The sequence below is a fragment of the Drosophila subobscura genome, chromosome A, assembly GCF_008121235.1.
Source record: "Drosophila subobscura isolate 14011-0131.10 chromosome A, UCBerk_Dsub_1.0, whole genome shotgun sequence".
In the NCBI taxonomy this organism is placed as follows: domain Eukaryota; kingdom Metazoa; phylum Arthropoda; class Insecta; order Diptera; family Drosophilidae; genus Drosophila; species Drosophila subobscura.
In genome coordinates, this window is record NC_048530.1 from 3,225,382 (window position 1) to 3,242,675 (window position 17,294).

At 47.0% G+C, this 17,294-nt stretch overlaps 2 protein-coding genes across 2 annotated transcripts; one reads left to right on the forward strand and one right to left on the reverse strand.

Moving 5' to 3' along the window:
• Nucleotides 1–70: 70 nt before the first annotated feature.
• On the reverse strand, nt 71–2,347 carry LOC117892802. The gene is made up of 8 exons (XM_034799189.1): nt 2,128–2,347; nt 1,947–2,051; nt 1,733–1,876; nt 1,564–1,675; nt 1,357–1,490; nt 1,160–1,300; nt 933–1,094; nt 71–880 (listed from the first exon to the last, which is right to left on the reverse strand). The coding sequence occupies exons 1-8, from the start codon at nt 2,326–2,328 to the stop codon at nt 128–130; spliced, it is 1,752 nt and encodes a 583-aa protein (XP_034655080.1). The 5' UTR covers nt 2,329–2,347; the 3' UTR covers nt 71–127.
• Nucleotides 2,348–3,374: 1,027 nt separating this feature from the next.
• Nucleotides 3,375–16,696, forward strand: LOC117903525. The gene is made up of 8 exons (XM_034815644.1): nt 3,375–3,623; nt 12,009–12,504; nt 13,881–14,474; nt 14,576–14,763; nt 14,840–15,053; nt 15,124–15,442; nt 15,510–15,634; nt 15,704–16,696. Exons 2-8 carry the CDS (start codon nt 12,264–12,266, stop codon nt 15,820–15,822), a joined length of 1,800 nt encoding a protein of 599 aa, XP_034671535.1. The 5' UTR covers nt 3,375–3,623; nt 12,009–12,263; the 3' UTR covers nt 15,823–16,696.
• Nucleotides 16,697–17,294: the final 598 nt, after the last annotated feature.

The window sequence follows — 17,294 nt, forward strand, 5'->3', positions numbered from 1 at the left end:
GGTACCTTGGGCCAGTATATATTTTGTAACCGTTGTGTTCTCTGTGTTGTGTAACAAAATATACGCGCATAAGATGTGTGTGTGTATGTGTGTGGCATATGTATATACAACTCTGGCCACGATCGATTCAAGAGTCTTCGGTGGTTTGCATAATGCGAGCAACGATGGGAATGTCCTCGGGCCTTGTCCAACTGCAGGTGCTCGAGTCGCTCAACACTTCCCGAAGGTAGCTGTTGCTGAAGTGTTGCCAGTTGCGCGTCTTGACGAAGTCGCTGAACAGCGTCTCCCTGGTGGGTAGATTCGACTCGACGCAGAAGCGCTTCCGCTGCCAAAAGTTGCCAGGATTCTGGGCCGGCTCGAACAGCCAGAAGCGCGGAATGACCAAACACTGCACGTGGGTGCGGGTCATTATGTTGCGGTCGTGCATCTTCTCACCCAGCCCGAAGATGGCGCCGAATGTCAGCGACGCCACGTCTATGAAGCGCGTCTCGTATTGTGGCTTTGGTTCCATATCCGCCCCCGACTCCTTGCCCGACAGCGGCTCCGGCGACTCCGGCGACTCCGACGACGAGGAGGCGGTGAATATCTCTGAGCCCTCGCTCTCGCTCTCGCTCTCCGCCTCTGCGCCATCGCTGCTGGGCGTGCGGCTGCTCTCATCGGATGACGACTCCCAGCTGGAGTACACCGGCGACTGCAGCTCCTCGCTCTCCTCACAGCCCTCGCCCATCACATAGGACTCGTAGTCGTCGACGGGTCCCTTGAAGAGTGTGTAGCGCGTCTTCCGCAGCACTTTCCGCTCCACCTCCACCGACGAGGGGAATCGCCTTCGTCGCATCTTGGCGCAGGCTTGCTGGATTTCCAGCAGACCCATTTTGCGCATCTACCGAGTGGAATGTAAGGACCGAGTGACAGGCCACTCCCCCCCTACTTACTGCCTTCTTTTTCTCCTTCTTCTCCTCATCCAGCGAGGAGGAGGACATCAGGTAGTCGTTGACATCGAACTTCTTGAGCCTGCTGCGTGCCAAAAGTGCACTGGAAGCGTTCCAGCCCACGCTGTCCAGCGTGTAAGTCCGCTGCTGGCCCACGCAGTTGACCTGAGTGGAGGGTGCAGCATGCAGAGAGAGAGAGAGAGAGAGATCGCTGTGGACATGGCGCGTACCTTCATGTGCAGACACTGCAGCACCATGCACTCGCCGCTGAGCACGAAGTAGACGACGCTGAGCGAGCCCAGATCCTCCTCGTAGATCGTGTCCAGCGGGTCGAACTGCTGAATGCTGGCAAACTTGCAGGCGGTGACCACCTGTGGGGCGAACGGAATGCAATAGAAATACTCTCGTCCAGCCCGGCCACACCTGCCTGCTCGGGGCTGAAGAACTGGAAGTACTCCAGGGCGCCTATGGCCTCCTTCTTCTCCTCCCACATCTTCTTCATGTAGGGCGCCAGCTGGGTCGAGTAGTCGCTGTCGTAGATGGCCAGCAGCTCGCAGTTGGCTGATGGGTTGGGGGAGGTCGCACAATGAGTACACAGATCGAGGATGGAGAACTCTCCTTCCAGTCGCCTCACTTGCTGCTATGTATGTGTGCGTCCTGTCCGCCTCCTCCATCACATCGATGTCGCCGATGCAGTCGCCGGGTCCGAAAATAGCCTCCGCCATGGTCTCGTATGCTTGGGTGGCCTGTGGGATGGGATTAGTCGGCTAGTCTCGGTTGGGCTGCTCCTGCGCTGGCCGTACCTTGTCGTAGACCCTCTTGGCCATTTCCACTTCGCCGGTGAGGATGAAGTACATGGTGATGGGGTGGTCGCCCTGCCTCATGATGAGACGTCCGGGAGTGAGTGCCACAAAGATCAGGTGCGGCACCAAGCGAACGCGCAGTTTCTGCGAACAAAGTGATACTCAGAGCAGGGGCAGCAGGGGCAGCAGGGGGAGCAGGGGGCGAAGGACTCACCGGATTGAGTCTGGAAAAGCAGGCCAGATCCGCCACAATCGTGCAAAGTTTCATGCGCTCCTTCACGGTGCGCATCTGGTGTGGCGTGCGGAACAATGCTTTCTCCTGTGGTATGGAATCGGTATGGAGAGTCACAGGGTCACAGGGTCACAGGGGATGCATGCGCTCATGGACTACTCACCGCCGTGGTCATCATGCCGACTTTGCGCTTCTGCCGCACCAGCATGGCCACGTTGCGCTTAACGTTCATCGAGAAGTGGGTCGGTGCCTCCTTGGCGTCTCTGAGCCACTGCATGTTGAGGATGACATTGCGGATGAGCTGCTTGAAGCGCAACTTGGCGAGCTTCTGGCTCGACACATCGCCACCTTCGGGCTGGCTCATTTTGTTCGTTCACCAATTGGACTCTCGCCAATTGTCCTTGGCTGGAATCGTACTTGCTCGACGGTCTGCTGATCTGTTGGTATTTGTTCCTGTTTTTGGTTATGTTATGCTACTCGTTTCATCAGCTGTGTGTAACAGAGTTCAGTTCGAATCCATCTATTTCTCTTGCTCCCACACTCTGATGGATTTCCGAACGCATATTTGATTTGCCTTGGATATTCCACACTTGTTCACACATGGCAAGGAGCTGTCGTCGCAGTAGAATACCCTGACGAGTAATGCCTCAATTGTCAGCCAGGCAGTCGACTAATTTACAATATATTTTTGTATTTATTTGAGCAAAAACGGGCATGGAAAACATTTAATTTCTCAATTCTCGCTCAACGGGGCACAGGGGAACAAATCTCAATAATTTCCCTGCTTCTGCGGTACTTTGGGACAAGCGAGCTGGGGAAGTGTGGTGAGCTGGGGAAGTGCGGTGAGTAGCGGGCATTGAGTGGAAGCACGCTGGGAGTGAGTGCGAGTGCGAGTGAGTCTGCAGACGGAGTGAGTGTGTTCATCTGGATGCTTGGCGATGACTGTGTAATTTTTGCGAACGGTATTACTGTTTTCAAGGATAAGCGATGCCCACGTGCTGGCTGGGGAGCACGGACGAATAAAACGCACAGTCGCAGTTTCTCGTCTTCGTCAATCGTCGTAGTCAATCGTCATAGGACAGGCACTTCGTCCTCTCTCGTCGCGGTTGGTTCTCGTGGTCGTCGCTGTCACACTTGGAGCGGCAAGCAGTCCGGAGGCAGACGGCAGGAGGCAGGAGGCTGTGTGGCAAATTCGATTCAGAAATCAGAGTCCTGGCTGCCCACATGGCCCCCACGCGAGGTGCACGGACGCTTCAGTGACTCACCCACTGGGGAATTCCTGCCTCAAATGCAGAAATCAACAAAATGAATCAACAAATGATGACACCGACACGACACCCGTTGACGCTGCTGCCTGCCGCCTGAGAACTAAACACAAGCCACGGTGCGAAATTATTTGAATATTTTTTTATGTTTGTTTGTGCGGTGTGCGGTGTGCGGTGAAGACTTAATGAGAAGCCGAAGTGCAAGTGCCGTGACTACGAGCGATCCCTGCGAGCAGGGGCTAAGCCAAAGTACGCGTTTTTCTAATCGCATTAGCCCCGGAGGCCCTGCCCCCAGCCCTGATCCATCCCTCATCCATCAGCCATTCCCGATGCGCGGAATATAATCGTGCTCGTACGAGTGTCTAAATACTTGTAAAAGTTGCCTTCACACGGGGTAAGTGAGTGTGTGGAGAGTGGAGTGGAGCGAGAGCAGTGTGTGTGCCTGTCGAATGAGCGGATGCCGCTGGTACTCGTAATATTTGTCATAAATTCAGGACCCCCTCTGTCCTGCCCTCGCCCTGGGAGCTACTCTTAGGAAGCCCCTGGGACGCGCTTCAGAGCTGCTTTCTCCAGCAGGAAGTGCCAATGATTAATTTGTTTGTCGTTGCGGCTTTGGCAAACTTTTCTAAAATAGAAAAAGTAAAGAGGAAAAGTAGGAAAAGCAAAGGCAAAATCAAAATCAAAATCAATCCGATACGAGCTGCCGCAGTGATCTGATTTGTATCCATCGCCAGTCCCCAAATGATTTTGCGGAAAGTTTTTCCATTTTGCATTTTCTGCTTAGCATAAAGCAGCCATTGAGAAAGTTTATTTGCCAAATAATCTATTTTGACCACACACACAAACGATAAGAAAGGAAAGGAAGGGAAGGGAAGGGAAGGGAAAGGTGTCACCGACACCTGAGGATGTTTGGAATGGTTTTCGCACTTAATAAGTTCAGCACTTGTACGAGTATGTGGCATGCTCCGTGCTTTGTGTGCTCTGTGCGGCACGAAAAGGAACGCAAATGTAAATGTAAACCAAATGCATATGGAATGAGCCCAAGAGCTGCTCCGCCCCAAGGCAGACTGCCGCTCGCTTCTTGTGGCTGCACCTTGCACAGATTTTTGTTGATCAAGTTGCACAAATTAGCCAAGAGCCCAGCAGCCTTCTGCACTATGCTGCACCTCATCTCACCTCACAGCTACTTGATCTACGAATGCTACAAATTGCTTCATTCAATGTGAAGTAATCGCTTGCTGCGTGAATTTCTTCCAAATATCCGGTTACAGTTCTTCTAAAAGGTTCTTGCCATGCACTGAGCCGAAGCGGTGGTTCAGCATAAAATGCATAGTTCTACGCAATAAAATGGGTCAATGGAAAGTGTTCAAGCAAACCCTGAAATATTGAATGCTGTTGTTGTGCCACGAGGATGGAAACATGCAACTGATGTGATACGCCCTTACAAAATGTGCAACAATAAATTCAATTTTGCAATCAATTTTTATAACCAAATAAACTACATGGAAAACAAATGTTAAGTTTTACAATGAGCAAAAAGTACTTCATGCGGTATTGTGGCTGCCAATTAAAAATGAAACAGAAACGATACACAACTGATCAGCATTTGCATCTTATTTGGAATAATCTGAGTCTGCTAGGTTTGACCTAGGTTAGGCTAGTCTCCCCCCCTCGTAAACCATTTTAGTTTGTTCAATTCCATCACGCTGCTTGCCGCAAGACGATGAGGCCCGAGTGGCATCCACAGTTCGAGGCAGAGACCACAGGTGTGCCCAATAATTGCAAATGTGTATCCATCGAATGGCAAAAAACAACAACAAACAAGCAAAAAGTGCGGAAAAAAGGAAGCAAAAAGTGAAATAGCGATTATTTGCATTTTAATTTCAATTAATATGCAATTTGCATGCACGTGCAAAGAAGGTTTCGGATGATATCGAATGGCAAGCCAGCAAAAAAACAAAACCAATTTCACCGCATTTTGGAGTTAATGGACTGCCTGGCATCTGCGTGCATGCACCCGGCCGAAGCCTCGCAAATAAAATGCAAACGAATCCCCCGCTAGATGGATAGATAATGCAGTCAGCCCTCGGCGCCAACCCTTTTGTACATACATACATACATATGTACATATGTACATTGAATATCCATCAATATAAAAATGACCTGAGGGGCTTTGATGGACGTACTACGAGCATGTGGGTGGAGCCGTTCTTTTGCCGTGGTTTTGCCATCAGTGGGTGGGCCTGGGCATAATTGAATCAATCCCCAGAGTAACATGCCGCAAAAAGGGAGCTATCGATGGATGCCTTAAGAATGGACAGAGACCTCCCATGGCTTCTGCCATGCAGCAGTCTGCCTGGGGTATCCCCATTCTGAACCTTAAACTTCTCTTCAACAGAGTTGATGGCACACACCCATGCCAGAAGTAGATATGTATACATATACATATACATATACATATACATATACATATATATGTACATACAGTGAGTCAAAAATGTACTCGAGCTGTCCTGTTCTTGTGGCTGCTTCGCAAATAAATGGAACATTATTACACCCGAGGACACATCCTGCTTTATGGAAAGTACACTTAGGCATCTCCCGGGGGCAGCCCAGCAGCCCAAGAATTTATTAAAAACGTTTCACACTTGTGGCCCCAAAAACTTTCTTCGGCCCAGCCTTTGACTTTCCACTTTCCACTTTCCTTGTCCACCAATAAATGAACTAAATTCGGCTTTTCTTTGCCGTTGTTCTGGAATTACTAACTTTAATGTTACCCCAGCAGCACAAAGGCGACAATTGACAATTCCTGTTGGTGGATCTGCTGCTGCTGCTGCTGCTAAAATGATCCATTAAACTTTTAATATGGCCTTGTGCCAATACTTTCCGCAAGCCACTGGCTGTGCCTGGCTGTGCCCGGGTGTGTTGTGTGGATGTACGTGCCTGCCCGCTCACTCGTTTCAATTGAGGAACGTCGCGCAGATATTCAAATCTGACGAATTAACATATTGCCGGGTGGCAGCGCGTTCAGAAATACTTGCGAATGCGAATGCGAATACACTCGCAAGTGAGTAAGTCAACAGAAAATGCTCGGTAATTGCGAAATGTCAGAGCCCAGAGCCGAGAGCCGGAGAGCCTGTGGCCCCTGAAGAACTTTCTAATCTGAATTTAAGGCGCATGCAGTGGGAACAGCAACAAAAAACGGCATGGAATGGAGAGCAGAGAAGGAGGAATTTCGGGGTGTAATGAACACAGCGGGATAGCAAAATATGTACAAGAGTTAATGCTCGGCAAAACAAAACATAACCCAAAGCACGTTTCGCACTTAGGCAGGACGCCCCAGAAGGTGCTGCCAGCCCCCCTCCCTCTCTCTCTCTCTCTCTCTCTTTTTACAGATGGGATACGATGTCGTATGGGTGGGAGCAGCAGCAGGACCATCGTCATCTCCCGCTGGTCTAGTCGGGGGACTAAAGCGTTAAGAGCTAGTTAGCAAGGCCAGGTGCGAAGGGAAGCAAATGACGACGACGACGACGACTAGCACCACCGACTCCGCCGAGTGACGTGGGGCAAACAAAACAACACTAGAAACAACAACAACAGCAAAAAGAAACACACTCGCTCACACATACAAAAGAACAAACAGTAACGGTAACAGTAACGGTAACAGTAACAGAAACAGAAACGGCAGGCGAGCAACAACAAATTCAGGCGGCACAAAGACGTGACAGACATGCCAGCTCTCCCCCCCACTCCAACTCCCATCCCGCTGCTCATTACTGTTACTCCCAGCAGCAGCAGCAGCAGCAGCAGCCACACTGTGCGAGATAAACAGTTGCTAAAACGCAAAATAAATAGAGCAAAAATGTCGGAAATATGCACAAAGAATAAACTACAAAATAATTTGAAGCTCTTTGAAGTTCGCTCAAAAATAAAACAATTTGGCAACGACTTGTGGATCGTATTTGAACATGAAAGAAAATTGAATCTTGTGTCGCTATATGTACACATATTCAGCCATATTTTTAGTACATCTATCTATGAGTACTTATATTCATAATATGTACTTATAATAAATGCGAGTACTCACAAAAAAGAACTCAACTGGCAGGCAGATTTGCAGCTCAACTTTAGGCAAAGATTATTTGAAGATTTAATTTAAATCTTGGTTGAGCACAAATAACTTCAATCGCAATCGAAAAATCTCTTTGTTGAAGCCAACAACTTGTTTTTCCCCAGTGTATGGAACATAAGTTGCCGGTTTCTGCAAGGGATTGTGGTTTATGGTGGGCAAGGGGACACATACCAAAACCTTACTGCTCGGTGGGGCAGGGGCAGGGGTAGGGGCAGGGGATAATGTGGTACATTTTTTCTCAACAAAACGCCATAGACATAATTCAACTTTTATTGCCATTGTGAAGGAATCTGGGCCTCTCGCTTTTGATTCCAAACGCTTGACTCGGGGGGCTTTGAGCGCTTACGCCGTGGATTTTGACAGTTTACCCTTTGACACTCCACGTCCACAGGCACCAAGGAAACAAACAAACAGAGACGAAGACGGAGACGAGTCACAGTCAGAGTCAGATACAGAGAAAGGACAGGAATGGAGAGCATTTAATTATTTTAAATGAAATGAACAAAGACTGGAGATATCAGCAGGGCAAACCGACTAAAACAAAGGCAAACACTCACTTAGAACAGACTGCGAAAAGAGCAACTAAAAAGGACCAGCCGGAGCTAAGCCCCGAATGCCAGCAAGAGGACTAATATAATATTTATTACGGTGATTATGTCAGGACAGCAACGCCCTCCGGCCTGGGGCCCAGGAGCAGGCGCCAAGAGCTGGGAGCTGGGAGCTGGGAACTGGAAGCTGGGAGCTGGGAGTGGCAGCATCACGGATCCATGGCGAAGGCAAATGATGAGTTTTTGTTGTGCGACATCAACTTCAACCGCAAAAGCACATAAACTATGATGACGATGCCGAAGTTAAGATTGTCAGGCCGCAAGCTAAGCCGGAGAGAATGCTTTAATTCGTACAGATACAGGAACAACTCCCACTGAAGGACACCAGCGCCCAGCAGCATACAAATCAAACTTTAAGTGAATTTATTTCCAAACCTAAAGCATTCCACATTCTTCGAAATAAGTTATTTGATAATCTGATTACCCTGATGGAATTCCAGCGGCAAGTTATTCCATATTCTGTTGGCAACTTAAGTTACATTCCGGAATGGTAGGAATTATTGAGCGCACCCATGCCCGCACCCAGTCCCAAACGGAGCACTTTTAGTCACAGTATTCTCTAATGCAATTCAATTCCGGCAAATGCATTCATCCATCAATTTTTAAACGTTCCAACTAACAACTAGAGCCATGCAAATAGTGACAGAACAGCGCAGAGCCGTGTCCAAATCCATTTAAAAATGATACAAAAAAAAAGGCAATTCACAACAGAATTTTTTGTTGACTGTGCCAAGGGCACTTGGGCATAGAAAGTCTTGTCCGAAGTGTCAGCGAAGTTCACCAAGTGGGGTGCAGACTGTACGGTGGCAAAAAGAGCCCATAAATCCCGACATATGACAAGCCTTGGGTTCCGCTCCTCCCCCATGCGAGTCCCCCAGGGTGGAATCGAAAGCACATCAAACTGTTATTTGTTCAACTTTTGCTTTTATTTGTTTAAATAAAATATTTTGATCACTTAGCTTAATTGCTAAAACAAAGTTGTGATATGCATATATAAATAAAATTTGGACTGTGACAAGGTCAGTCCGTTGCCGCAGCGAAAGATGATAAATGTTTGCATGAATAATTATTTGCCGGAAAGAACTAAAAAATTACATTGTGGCCGACAACTGTCAGGCGACTGTGCAAAGGACAGTTAAGGACGAGGATGAGCACAAGGACTGGCCAGTCCAGTCAGCAGCATTGAGTTGACCGCAAATGGAGCGACCATGGAGGATGCACCAGTGGGACACACACAGGTGGAGGAAGTGGAGGAGCGACTTAAGGCTTAGCGACATGCTGAAAGACAGAGGAAGCGCACAGGAGATGGCAAACAGAATTGGGGCAGTCGTCTAAGAGTGAAATCAAAAAGGGAACAAAGCTGACGGAAAAGTCAAACACACACACACACAAAAGTGGAGCAAAAAGACACAGAGAGAGACACAAAAAATAGTTAAGGAATGTCATCACCTGACCTAGTTATCATCATCGTTGTCAGGGCTCATGGCTCCTCCTGAGTATATGTATAATGGATATAACACCCAACCCCCCACCAAAGAGTGCACATGTTAGCGGAATGCAAGGCAATCAGTGTGGGAGCGGAATGAAATTAATAAATAAAAGTTGCACTAGACAGAATGACTGATTGCCTTCATGCTTCACTTGAGAATTCCTTTCAAAAAAGTGCATGGAAAGACAAAGGAGTTGTCTCTGACAGCGCTAAACTGCACGACCAGTGGGAAGGGCACACAAATGTTTGATATTAAAACCCGAAAGTATTACTAGCCGCAATTTCCACAGAAGATTACAAGGCAGAGGAAAGCTAAATAAAATAGAATGTGTGGCACGCAGGAGAATGATTATCCATCGCAGACAGTAAATACAATTATTTGTTAGCAAAAAAACTAAACCGTTCTGTGGATATGTAATACAAGTAATTAATTACAATAATTATCGGGCTCTGTTTTACCCGGTACTCGAAGAGTGAACAGGGTATATTGTATTTGTGCACAAAGTGGATGTACATATGTAACGCACAGAAGGAAACGTTTCCGACCCCACAAAGTATATATATATATTCTTGATCAGCATCAATAGCCGAGTCGATATAGCCATGTCTGTCTGTCCGTCCGTCTGTCTGTCCGTCCGTCTGTCCGTCCGTCTTGTTGAGCGCCTGGATCTCAGAGACTATAAAAGCTAGAGCCACCAAATTTTACATCCAGACCTCTGTATGCTCTGTATGCCCCGCCCCCTTCCGCCCCCGCAAATTGCGAAAAAGCTGTGGTACTCGCAATTTTCAAGATACGAGAAAACTAGCGCCAAAAAGCGCTATTCCGTAGGGAAGGACCATATCTATCAGATCACCGAATTTGGGGTCCAATTGGATCATTATTATAGCCAGAATGTGTGGCCAAACCCACTCCGTCCCGCAGCTTAAATTTGTTTTTTGCACAGTCTCTCATTCACACTCTACTTCTGCAATGTGCGGCCTCTGCAGTGTGCGGCTCCAGGAGATGTGGTACTGAGTACCGGGTATAAAAGTTGCGACGCGTGAGAAGCGTCTCACACGTCCCTTCTCGTTTCTATAAACAACGATAACATTTCAGTTGACTGCAGCTTTAAGACCACTTTCGCTGCAATTTTCCAGCTCGCATTAAATGCAACACGATAAATTAAACAATTTTCCATTAGATTGGCTAATTTTAATAGGCGTAATACTATTACAGTTTTTTTAAGCAATTGCTAAGTAGAAAAAACATCTCAAAACGAGAAGGGACGTGTGAGACGCTTCTTACGCGTCACAACTTTTATACCCGGCACTCAGTACTACATCTGCAACTTAGCGGTTATTTGTCAAAATTTACATTTTTTCTTCATCTGTCATCTACATCAACAACACTACTCACGCCAACACGCTCCTTTAGCTCGCCACCCTCCCCTAGAGACACACTTTGCAGAGTCAGGGCAGAGTCGCGGCAGAGGCAGCGGCAGAGACGTGTCAGGGCAGAGGCCATAAACTGCGCGAAGCAGAGTGCTCAGAGTGCTGCTATAAGCTGCGGGACGGGGTGGGTTTTGGCCACTGAAAATTAATTTCTTCATTGTGGCTATAATAATGATCCAATCGGATTCCAATTTGGTGATCTGATAGATGTAGTCATTTCCTACGAAATGGCGTTTTTAGTTTTCTGTTATCTTCAAAATTGTAGATTTGGGAGGTTTTCGCTCTTTTGCGGGGGCGGAAGGGGCGGGGCTCATTTTTGAAATACACTGGTTTCAGTGTGAGCATACAGCAGTCTGGTGCCAAAATTTGGTGGCTCTAGCTCTTATAGTCTCTGAGAACTAGCCGACAAACAAGACAGACGGACGGACGGACAGACGGACGGACAGACGGACAGACAGACATGGCTCAATCGACTCGGCTATTGATGCTGATTAAGAATAGATATACTTTATGGGGTCGGAGACGTTTCCCTCTGTGCGCTACATACAACCGTTATTCGCACAAATACAATATACCCCATTTACCCTTCGAGTACCGGGTATAATTATAAGGCAGATATTAAATTGAATTTCAATTTCAATTTCAATTGAAGCCCCATCCCTAAGAAAGGAAATCATTTTACCCTTTTTTCCATTCGAGCAAAAAACGTTCATGCCACAAGCTGCATATTTGTGTTTGTACATTCAAGTGTATGTTTGTATGGATGTTTGTGCATAAATGTTGACGATGTCCTTGGTGGTGGCTTAGCGAAGACATTTCACGCTACATAAATCAAAGCTCAACTATCCATACTATGCGGAGTAGAGGCCCGAAAGGGTAAGAGACTTTGTCCGTCTGTTTGGTCTGGCCAAGACTCACTTAACGTAATCTATTTTATGGCATTTTATGGCATTTTACGAGTATAAATGAGCAAACTTAAGCGAGCCAACTTTCGCTATGCATAAGCTAGTGCCAGTGCCAGTGCCAGTGCCAGTGGCAGTGCGAATATAAATCTTTAGGTGTACACACAAATATTTATTCATGTAATTTGTGTGTGTGTGTTTTTTGTTGCCCTTGCAGTAATTTGAATGATAGCAGCTCCGTGGAGAGGGGCGCATCCTTGGGTTGGCAGCATCAGCACTGAGTGCAACACCATCAGCGTTGGGAACGTCTGCAGCATCAGCAGCATCAAGTGCTGGATAAACTTTTCGCTTTCGCCAGCCAACAACCGAGAACGCCGCCGCCGACACCAGCTGCGTTTTTGGGTGGAAATACAATGAAGGTTTCTGATTTCTATCGAGCACATTCCATAAGTCACGTCAGCCCGTGCAAAGGATGAGGCGTCCAAGTGTATATAGGGCATCATCATCAGCATCAAACGCGGCGGCCCAGACCCACAAACGGGCCTCCCTGCCGCCGCCGACACCGCCACAATACACCCAATATCCCCATAGTACTCGTCCGCAGACGACGACGACAACGAGGACGACAACGAGGACGACTACAACGAGCCTAAGTCTCATCCGGCTGCTCGCCGTTGTCTCGGTAATTGGATCGCAGTTTCATTCTGCTCTGGGTAAGTGCTCCAAGAAATTGTTTTAAATATTATTACAGCGAAAAGCACAAGTAATCCCACTGCACAATCAACTGCGCAGCGAGGGCTTGGCTTTTATTTACTTAGGCAATACACAAAGCTGCGCTTCCATTTCAAATTAAAGTCCCATAAACACACAGCCCCGCCCCCCACCCACCCCACAGCACGCCCATGGAACGGTAGGGGGAATTGGCTTTGGCTGTGATTAAGAGGCAAATTTATTGGCTGATCAAACATTTGCTTGCTCGAAATAGTTACCGAGTTAATTCAATATTCAATTAGTGGTTAAAGTTTCTGATAATTTATTTCCAGCTATTATCGTATCGTAGTAGTTTCTACGATATTCCCTCCTACAGCCTACAGCCTACAGCCTACAGCATTCAGCCTCGTGTTGGGAGTGCCGTTAAGTGGCTTGTACATAAATACATATACATATATGTATGCATGTATTTACATACATATGTATGTACATTGATTGGACCGCACAGATAATGTGATTAATAGGCAGCTCGGGCTGTCCCTCCGTGTCCTTCTATGCCTGTCAGAAGAGGTGCCGAATTAAAGCTCATTTCTTATTCATGAGCTTAGCCTTTACTCGAATTAAATATTAACAATCGATGTAATTAAATTTCGCGCATTTCAATTAGTTATGCAAGAGGCAGGAGTACATATTTATGTACATATTCTGAAGCTCTCCCTTGCATCTCTCTCGCCTCAAAGGGTATTCGTTGCGCCCATCAGACGCATTCTCGACTTGGCCGCTCCATTGTTGGCTATTCGCATTGTTTTTTGCAATCATTTTTGGGCCTTGGCTTTGTTAAATGCATTTCGAAATAGTTTTCAATAATTAATCAACTCATCGAAATGTGATTAAGTGCGGCGTGTGGTAGTGGTGCGCCATGATATGTCCTCCACAACGAGCTCTCTCTGTGCATATGTCCACAAAAATGAACTACAATATTTTGTTTACCCACATCAAACGCTAAAAAGTCAATTACTGCCACTTATGGGCATTATTGAATGGCCCCACAAGGCTCGGAAACTACAAATGCATTTTTATTTATCCGCCAAAGGGTTGTAAAGTTCCAAAAATGCTTAAACTAACTTATGTATGTGTGCGGCATTAGGTATTAGAGGCATAAATTAACTTTAGCCGCAGTGCCACAGTTTGGTTGTCAAATGTAAATCGGTTTTTATCAGCGCCCTGCGAGAATTTACGGCAAAACCCTTTTCTGTACCCGTGCGAGTATTCCCCGTGGCACTGCCAATCGCAAACATTTCCCCATCCACCGCTGCTAATAAGTACAATGTAGTTATTGACCAGGTTTTTCCCGTGCATCCACAACCCCCCTCCACAGGCACTGGCACAGCGGCGACCGTCGAGCCGCCGGCAGCCTCAACCACAGCGAGCACCAGCACCAGCAGCAGCAGCAGCAGCAGCCGTCGAGCCGAGAATAATAATTTACTTTTTGATGACCATAATACAACTAAGGCCGTATCATCAGCCGCTGTTAACCCGACAGAAGCGAGCACAACCCTTTACCAGGGCCAGCCCCAGAGCCAGAGCCCGAGCCTGAGCCCGAGCCCAAGCCAGCCCCAGTCGCAGTCGCAGTCGCAGTCCCAAATGCCAACGAAAGCGTCGGACACGCCGCACCCCCCAGCAGCACACTTTGCCGTACCCACAGGACGCAAGCCGAGGCCCAGAACAGCAGCAGGAGCAGCAGGAGCTGTTGTGAAAACACCAGACAGCAGCAATGAGATTAGCCATAGCGCACCAATCAAAAATTTAATTACCAGCCTTGAGCGCACTGGGACAACAGACCTGCTGCTACCGACAACAGTGGCAGTGGCAGAGGCTGTGGCAGCGGCAGTGGCAACACCGAAAAGCGCTAGGAGCACCGTAAAGCAACCCATCGACTCCACACGCTCACGGAACCATTGGACAGTGGGGGGTATGGCCAAAATCCCTGGACGCACAGGCCGCCTGGCCGAATCGTTCACTTAACTTTTACTCTTTTCCTTTCTTTACTTTCGGTTTTTGGTTTTGCCGCAGGGTCCACTGCCCATGAGACGGAGAGGCCACGCACCTTTCGCAGCAAGCACCATCATGAGCACCACTGGGGGCCCTTCTTTGAGGAACCAATCAGTTCGGTCGCCGCCGGCGAGAGCCTCGTCTCCGCCGTGCATCTGTTCACCGAGGCGGTGCTCAATTGTCGCGTAGGCATGCTCAAGGACAAGACAGTAAGTTGGCCACAGAGGCACGCCACAGAGGCACGGAGTCGCAGAGTTTATGGCGTATGCTGCACTCCACTTGCAGGTCATGTGGGTCAGACGCACCACCGAAAAGGTGTCGCTGCTCACGGTGGGCAACGTCACGTACAGTGGGGATCCCCGTATACGCGTCAAGTTCCAGTACCCCAACAACTGGCGACTGCTGATAAATCCCACACAGCGCGAGGATGCCGGTATCTACATGTGTCAGGTTTCCACCCATCCGCCGCGGGTGTTTACCACCAATCTAACCGTACTGGGTAGGCCTCATGGAATCATAAATCATACTTGCAGATGTTTTCCTTATCCATTTGTTTGTGTTTTCCGCAGAGCCCCCACTGAGGATGATCGATGAGCATGAGCGTGATGTGGGAGATCGCTACTACAAGTCGGGCAGCACCGTGGACCTGCAGTGCCAAATATCGCGCAACTTTTTCCAGAAGGAACGCTACAACATACTCAAGACGAGCGATCCTACGACAGCCAAAGCAGTCTCGAACGAGACGGAGAACGAACTAAATCTGATCGGCGACTCAAATCAAACTCAACTGAAACTAACCAGCCAGGAACTGGAGAAGTACTTTACCAAGTTTATTACATGGGCCAAGGACGAAGAAGCACTCCAACCACTGACCAATAAACGCTCAAGGTGCGTTCCAATACTCCCATACTTCCCATTTTCCATATCTCACTTGAAGTTGTGTTTGACTCTGCAGCGTATCTGAAAAATGGCTGACAAGTCGCATCACCATTGAAGATGCAAAGCTCTCCGATAGCGGAAATTATTCCTGTTCCCTCGGCCGACTGTTTACTGTAATTGTCCAGGTGCAAGTACTCACAGGTACGAACATCTCTCACAGTTTTTGTTTATTCAAATTGAATGAATGATCCTGATCCGTATCTCTTTTAGGGGAATTACCCGCTGCTGTCCAACACAACGTGGCGACCAGATCCAAAGGCTTGTGGTGTTTCCTTCTTATGCCTATTGCTCTCCACTTTGTACTTCGCAGACGACATCTGGGACACTAGTATGACGAGTGCCCAAAGATGATGGAGTGAAGAATGCAGATTGAAATGAATTGGAACACATTTGATTGGCACTTGATTCAACACAGACACGGACACACAGCCACAGCCACACATACACACAGTTTACTTAGTAAATAATGTATGTAATACTTTCAGATAACTTTCATGTGTGTGTAACAGACCGACAACTTGTCCAAACCAATATTCATATAAACAATAGGATTTTATATATCAATTTACATGACACTCTCACTTATGTATGTCAGAATCCCCCTCTCTGTCTCTCCCCTAAGGGTTTCCGTTCTTCTATATGAAACTTCGATGTTTTTGTGTTTCATCCTGCCCAACCCTACCACAAGTAATACTCGAAAATACTCCAATGTATTAGCTTTATTTTGAAGAACAACAAACACAGCCTTTGGGTATGACATTTTGTACAAATTCAGTGAGCTTAAATGATCATTCTTTAGATTATTGTTTTTCAGTGTTGTTGTTTAGTTTCTTGTGATGTTTGCACTTAGTTATAAATCATACAACAAAAAAAAGAGTAAAGGTTAAACGATGTGATTTTCGTTCAGTAATTATGTAAATATTGTAAGATTGGTAAGGTAAATGCATAATTTACAAATGTTTATCCTTATACGGCTTTGATTATTGTTCTCCTCTCACAAATCATGTTGATTATGTATAGTTAAATCCTTGTAACTAATCGGGAGGCAATCTACTAGGATCAATGCGTACCATGCCAATCCCCAAAAACGAAGAAACAAAGAAACAAACAAACAAATATTGTTAAACTGACGTCACTGTGTAATTATTATTGAATGAGTAAATCAAAATACTTTCAAATATACGAACCATTAATATAAATTAACGTACGCAGAACCCCGTTGTTGCAGTCCTCTCTTTTATCTAACTGAATTACTGGCATTCGTGGGGCTCCTAACAGCTTAAGATTGTAAACCAAAACATTTCACGCATCTGGCTGCTGTTTGAATTGCAATTGGCGCGCGCTTTGTGCATTTCGGAGCGGCTGCGATGGTGCAAAGTGGTCCACTAGATTTAGCCAAGATCGGTATGGTGGTAAGAGTCTGTCACAGTCCCAGTTCAGGTGTCTCAGGACAAATATTAAACATTGTTTTTGAACGGATTCAACAAGAATGTGTTGCTCCTTGTATGGAGGACTCCACACGCAAGAACAATACTGCAGTGTAGTGTTTCAGTTACGAACGGATCGTCAAACTCTTTTGACCAACGCTTAATAAACGCCAGGACTCCCTTATGGACTCCCAAAATGGATATCAATAGCTTGCTTTCAAAAAAGAGACAATATGCGGTGCACGGCGGGGAAAGGTCATAAGTTTGCACTTAGAATGGTTCAAGAAAAGTAATACATCACGTTCAAGTTGTAGGGGAGTATGCAACAACCAGTCGGAAAGGGAAAAACAAATTTTAACGGCAGATGACATTGA

What these genes read in the sequence shown, in the direction of transcription:
- LOC117892802 (XM_034799189.1), bottom strand. Translation starts at nt 2,328, where the DNA reads ATGAGCCAGCCCGAAGGTGGCGATGTGTCGAGCCAGAAGCTCGCCAAG. An exon ending in GCACACATACATAGCAGCAA is followed by an intron (nt 1,491 to 1,563) that starts GTGAGGCGACTG and finishes CCAACCCATCAG; the next exon opens with CCAACTGCGAGCTGCTGGCC. An exon ending in AGTTCTTCAGCCCCGAGCAG is followed by an intron (nt 1,301 to 1,356) that starts GCAGGTGTGGCC and finishes TTCGCCCCACAG; the next exon opens with GTGGTCACCGCCTGCAAGTT.
- LOC117903525 (XM_034815644.1), top strand. Translation starts at nt 12,264, where the DNA reads ATGAGGCGTCCAAGTGTATATAGGGCATCATCATCAGCATCAAACGCG. An exon ending in GAACCATTGGACAGTGGGGG is followed by an intron (nt 14,475 to 14,575) that starts GTATGGCCAAAA and finishes GTTTTGCCGCAG; the next exon opens with GGTCCACTGCCCATGAGACG. An exon ending in GCATGCTCAAGGACAAGACA is followed by an intron (nt 14,764 to 14,839) that starts GTAAGTTGGCCA and finishes CTCCACTTGCAG; the next exon opens with GTCATGTGGGTCAGACGCAC.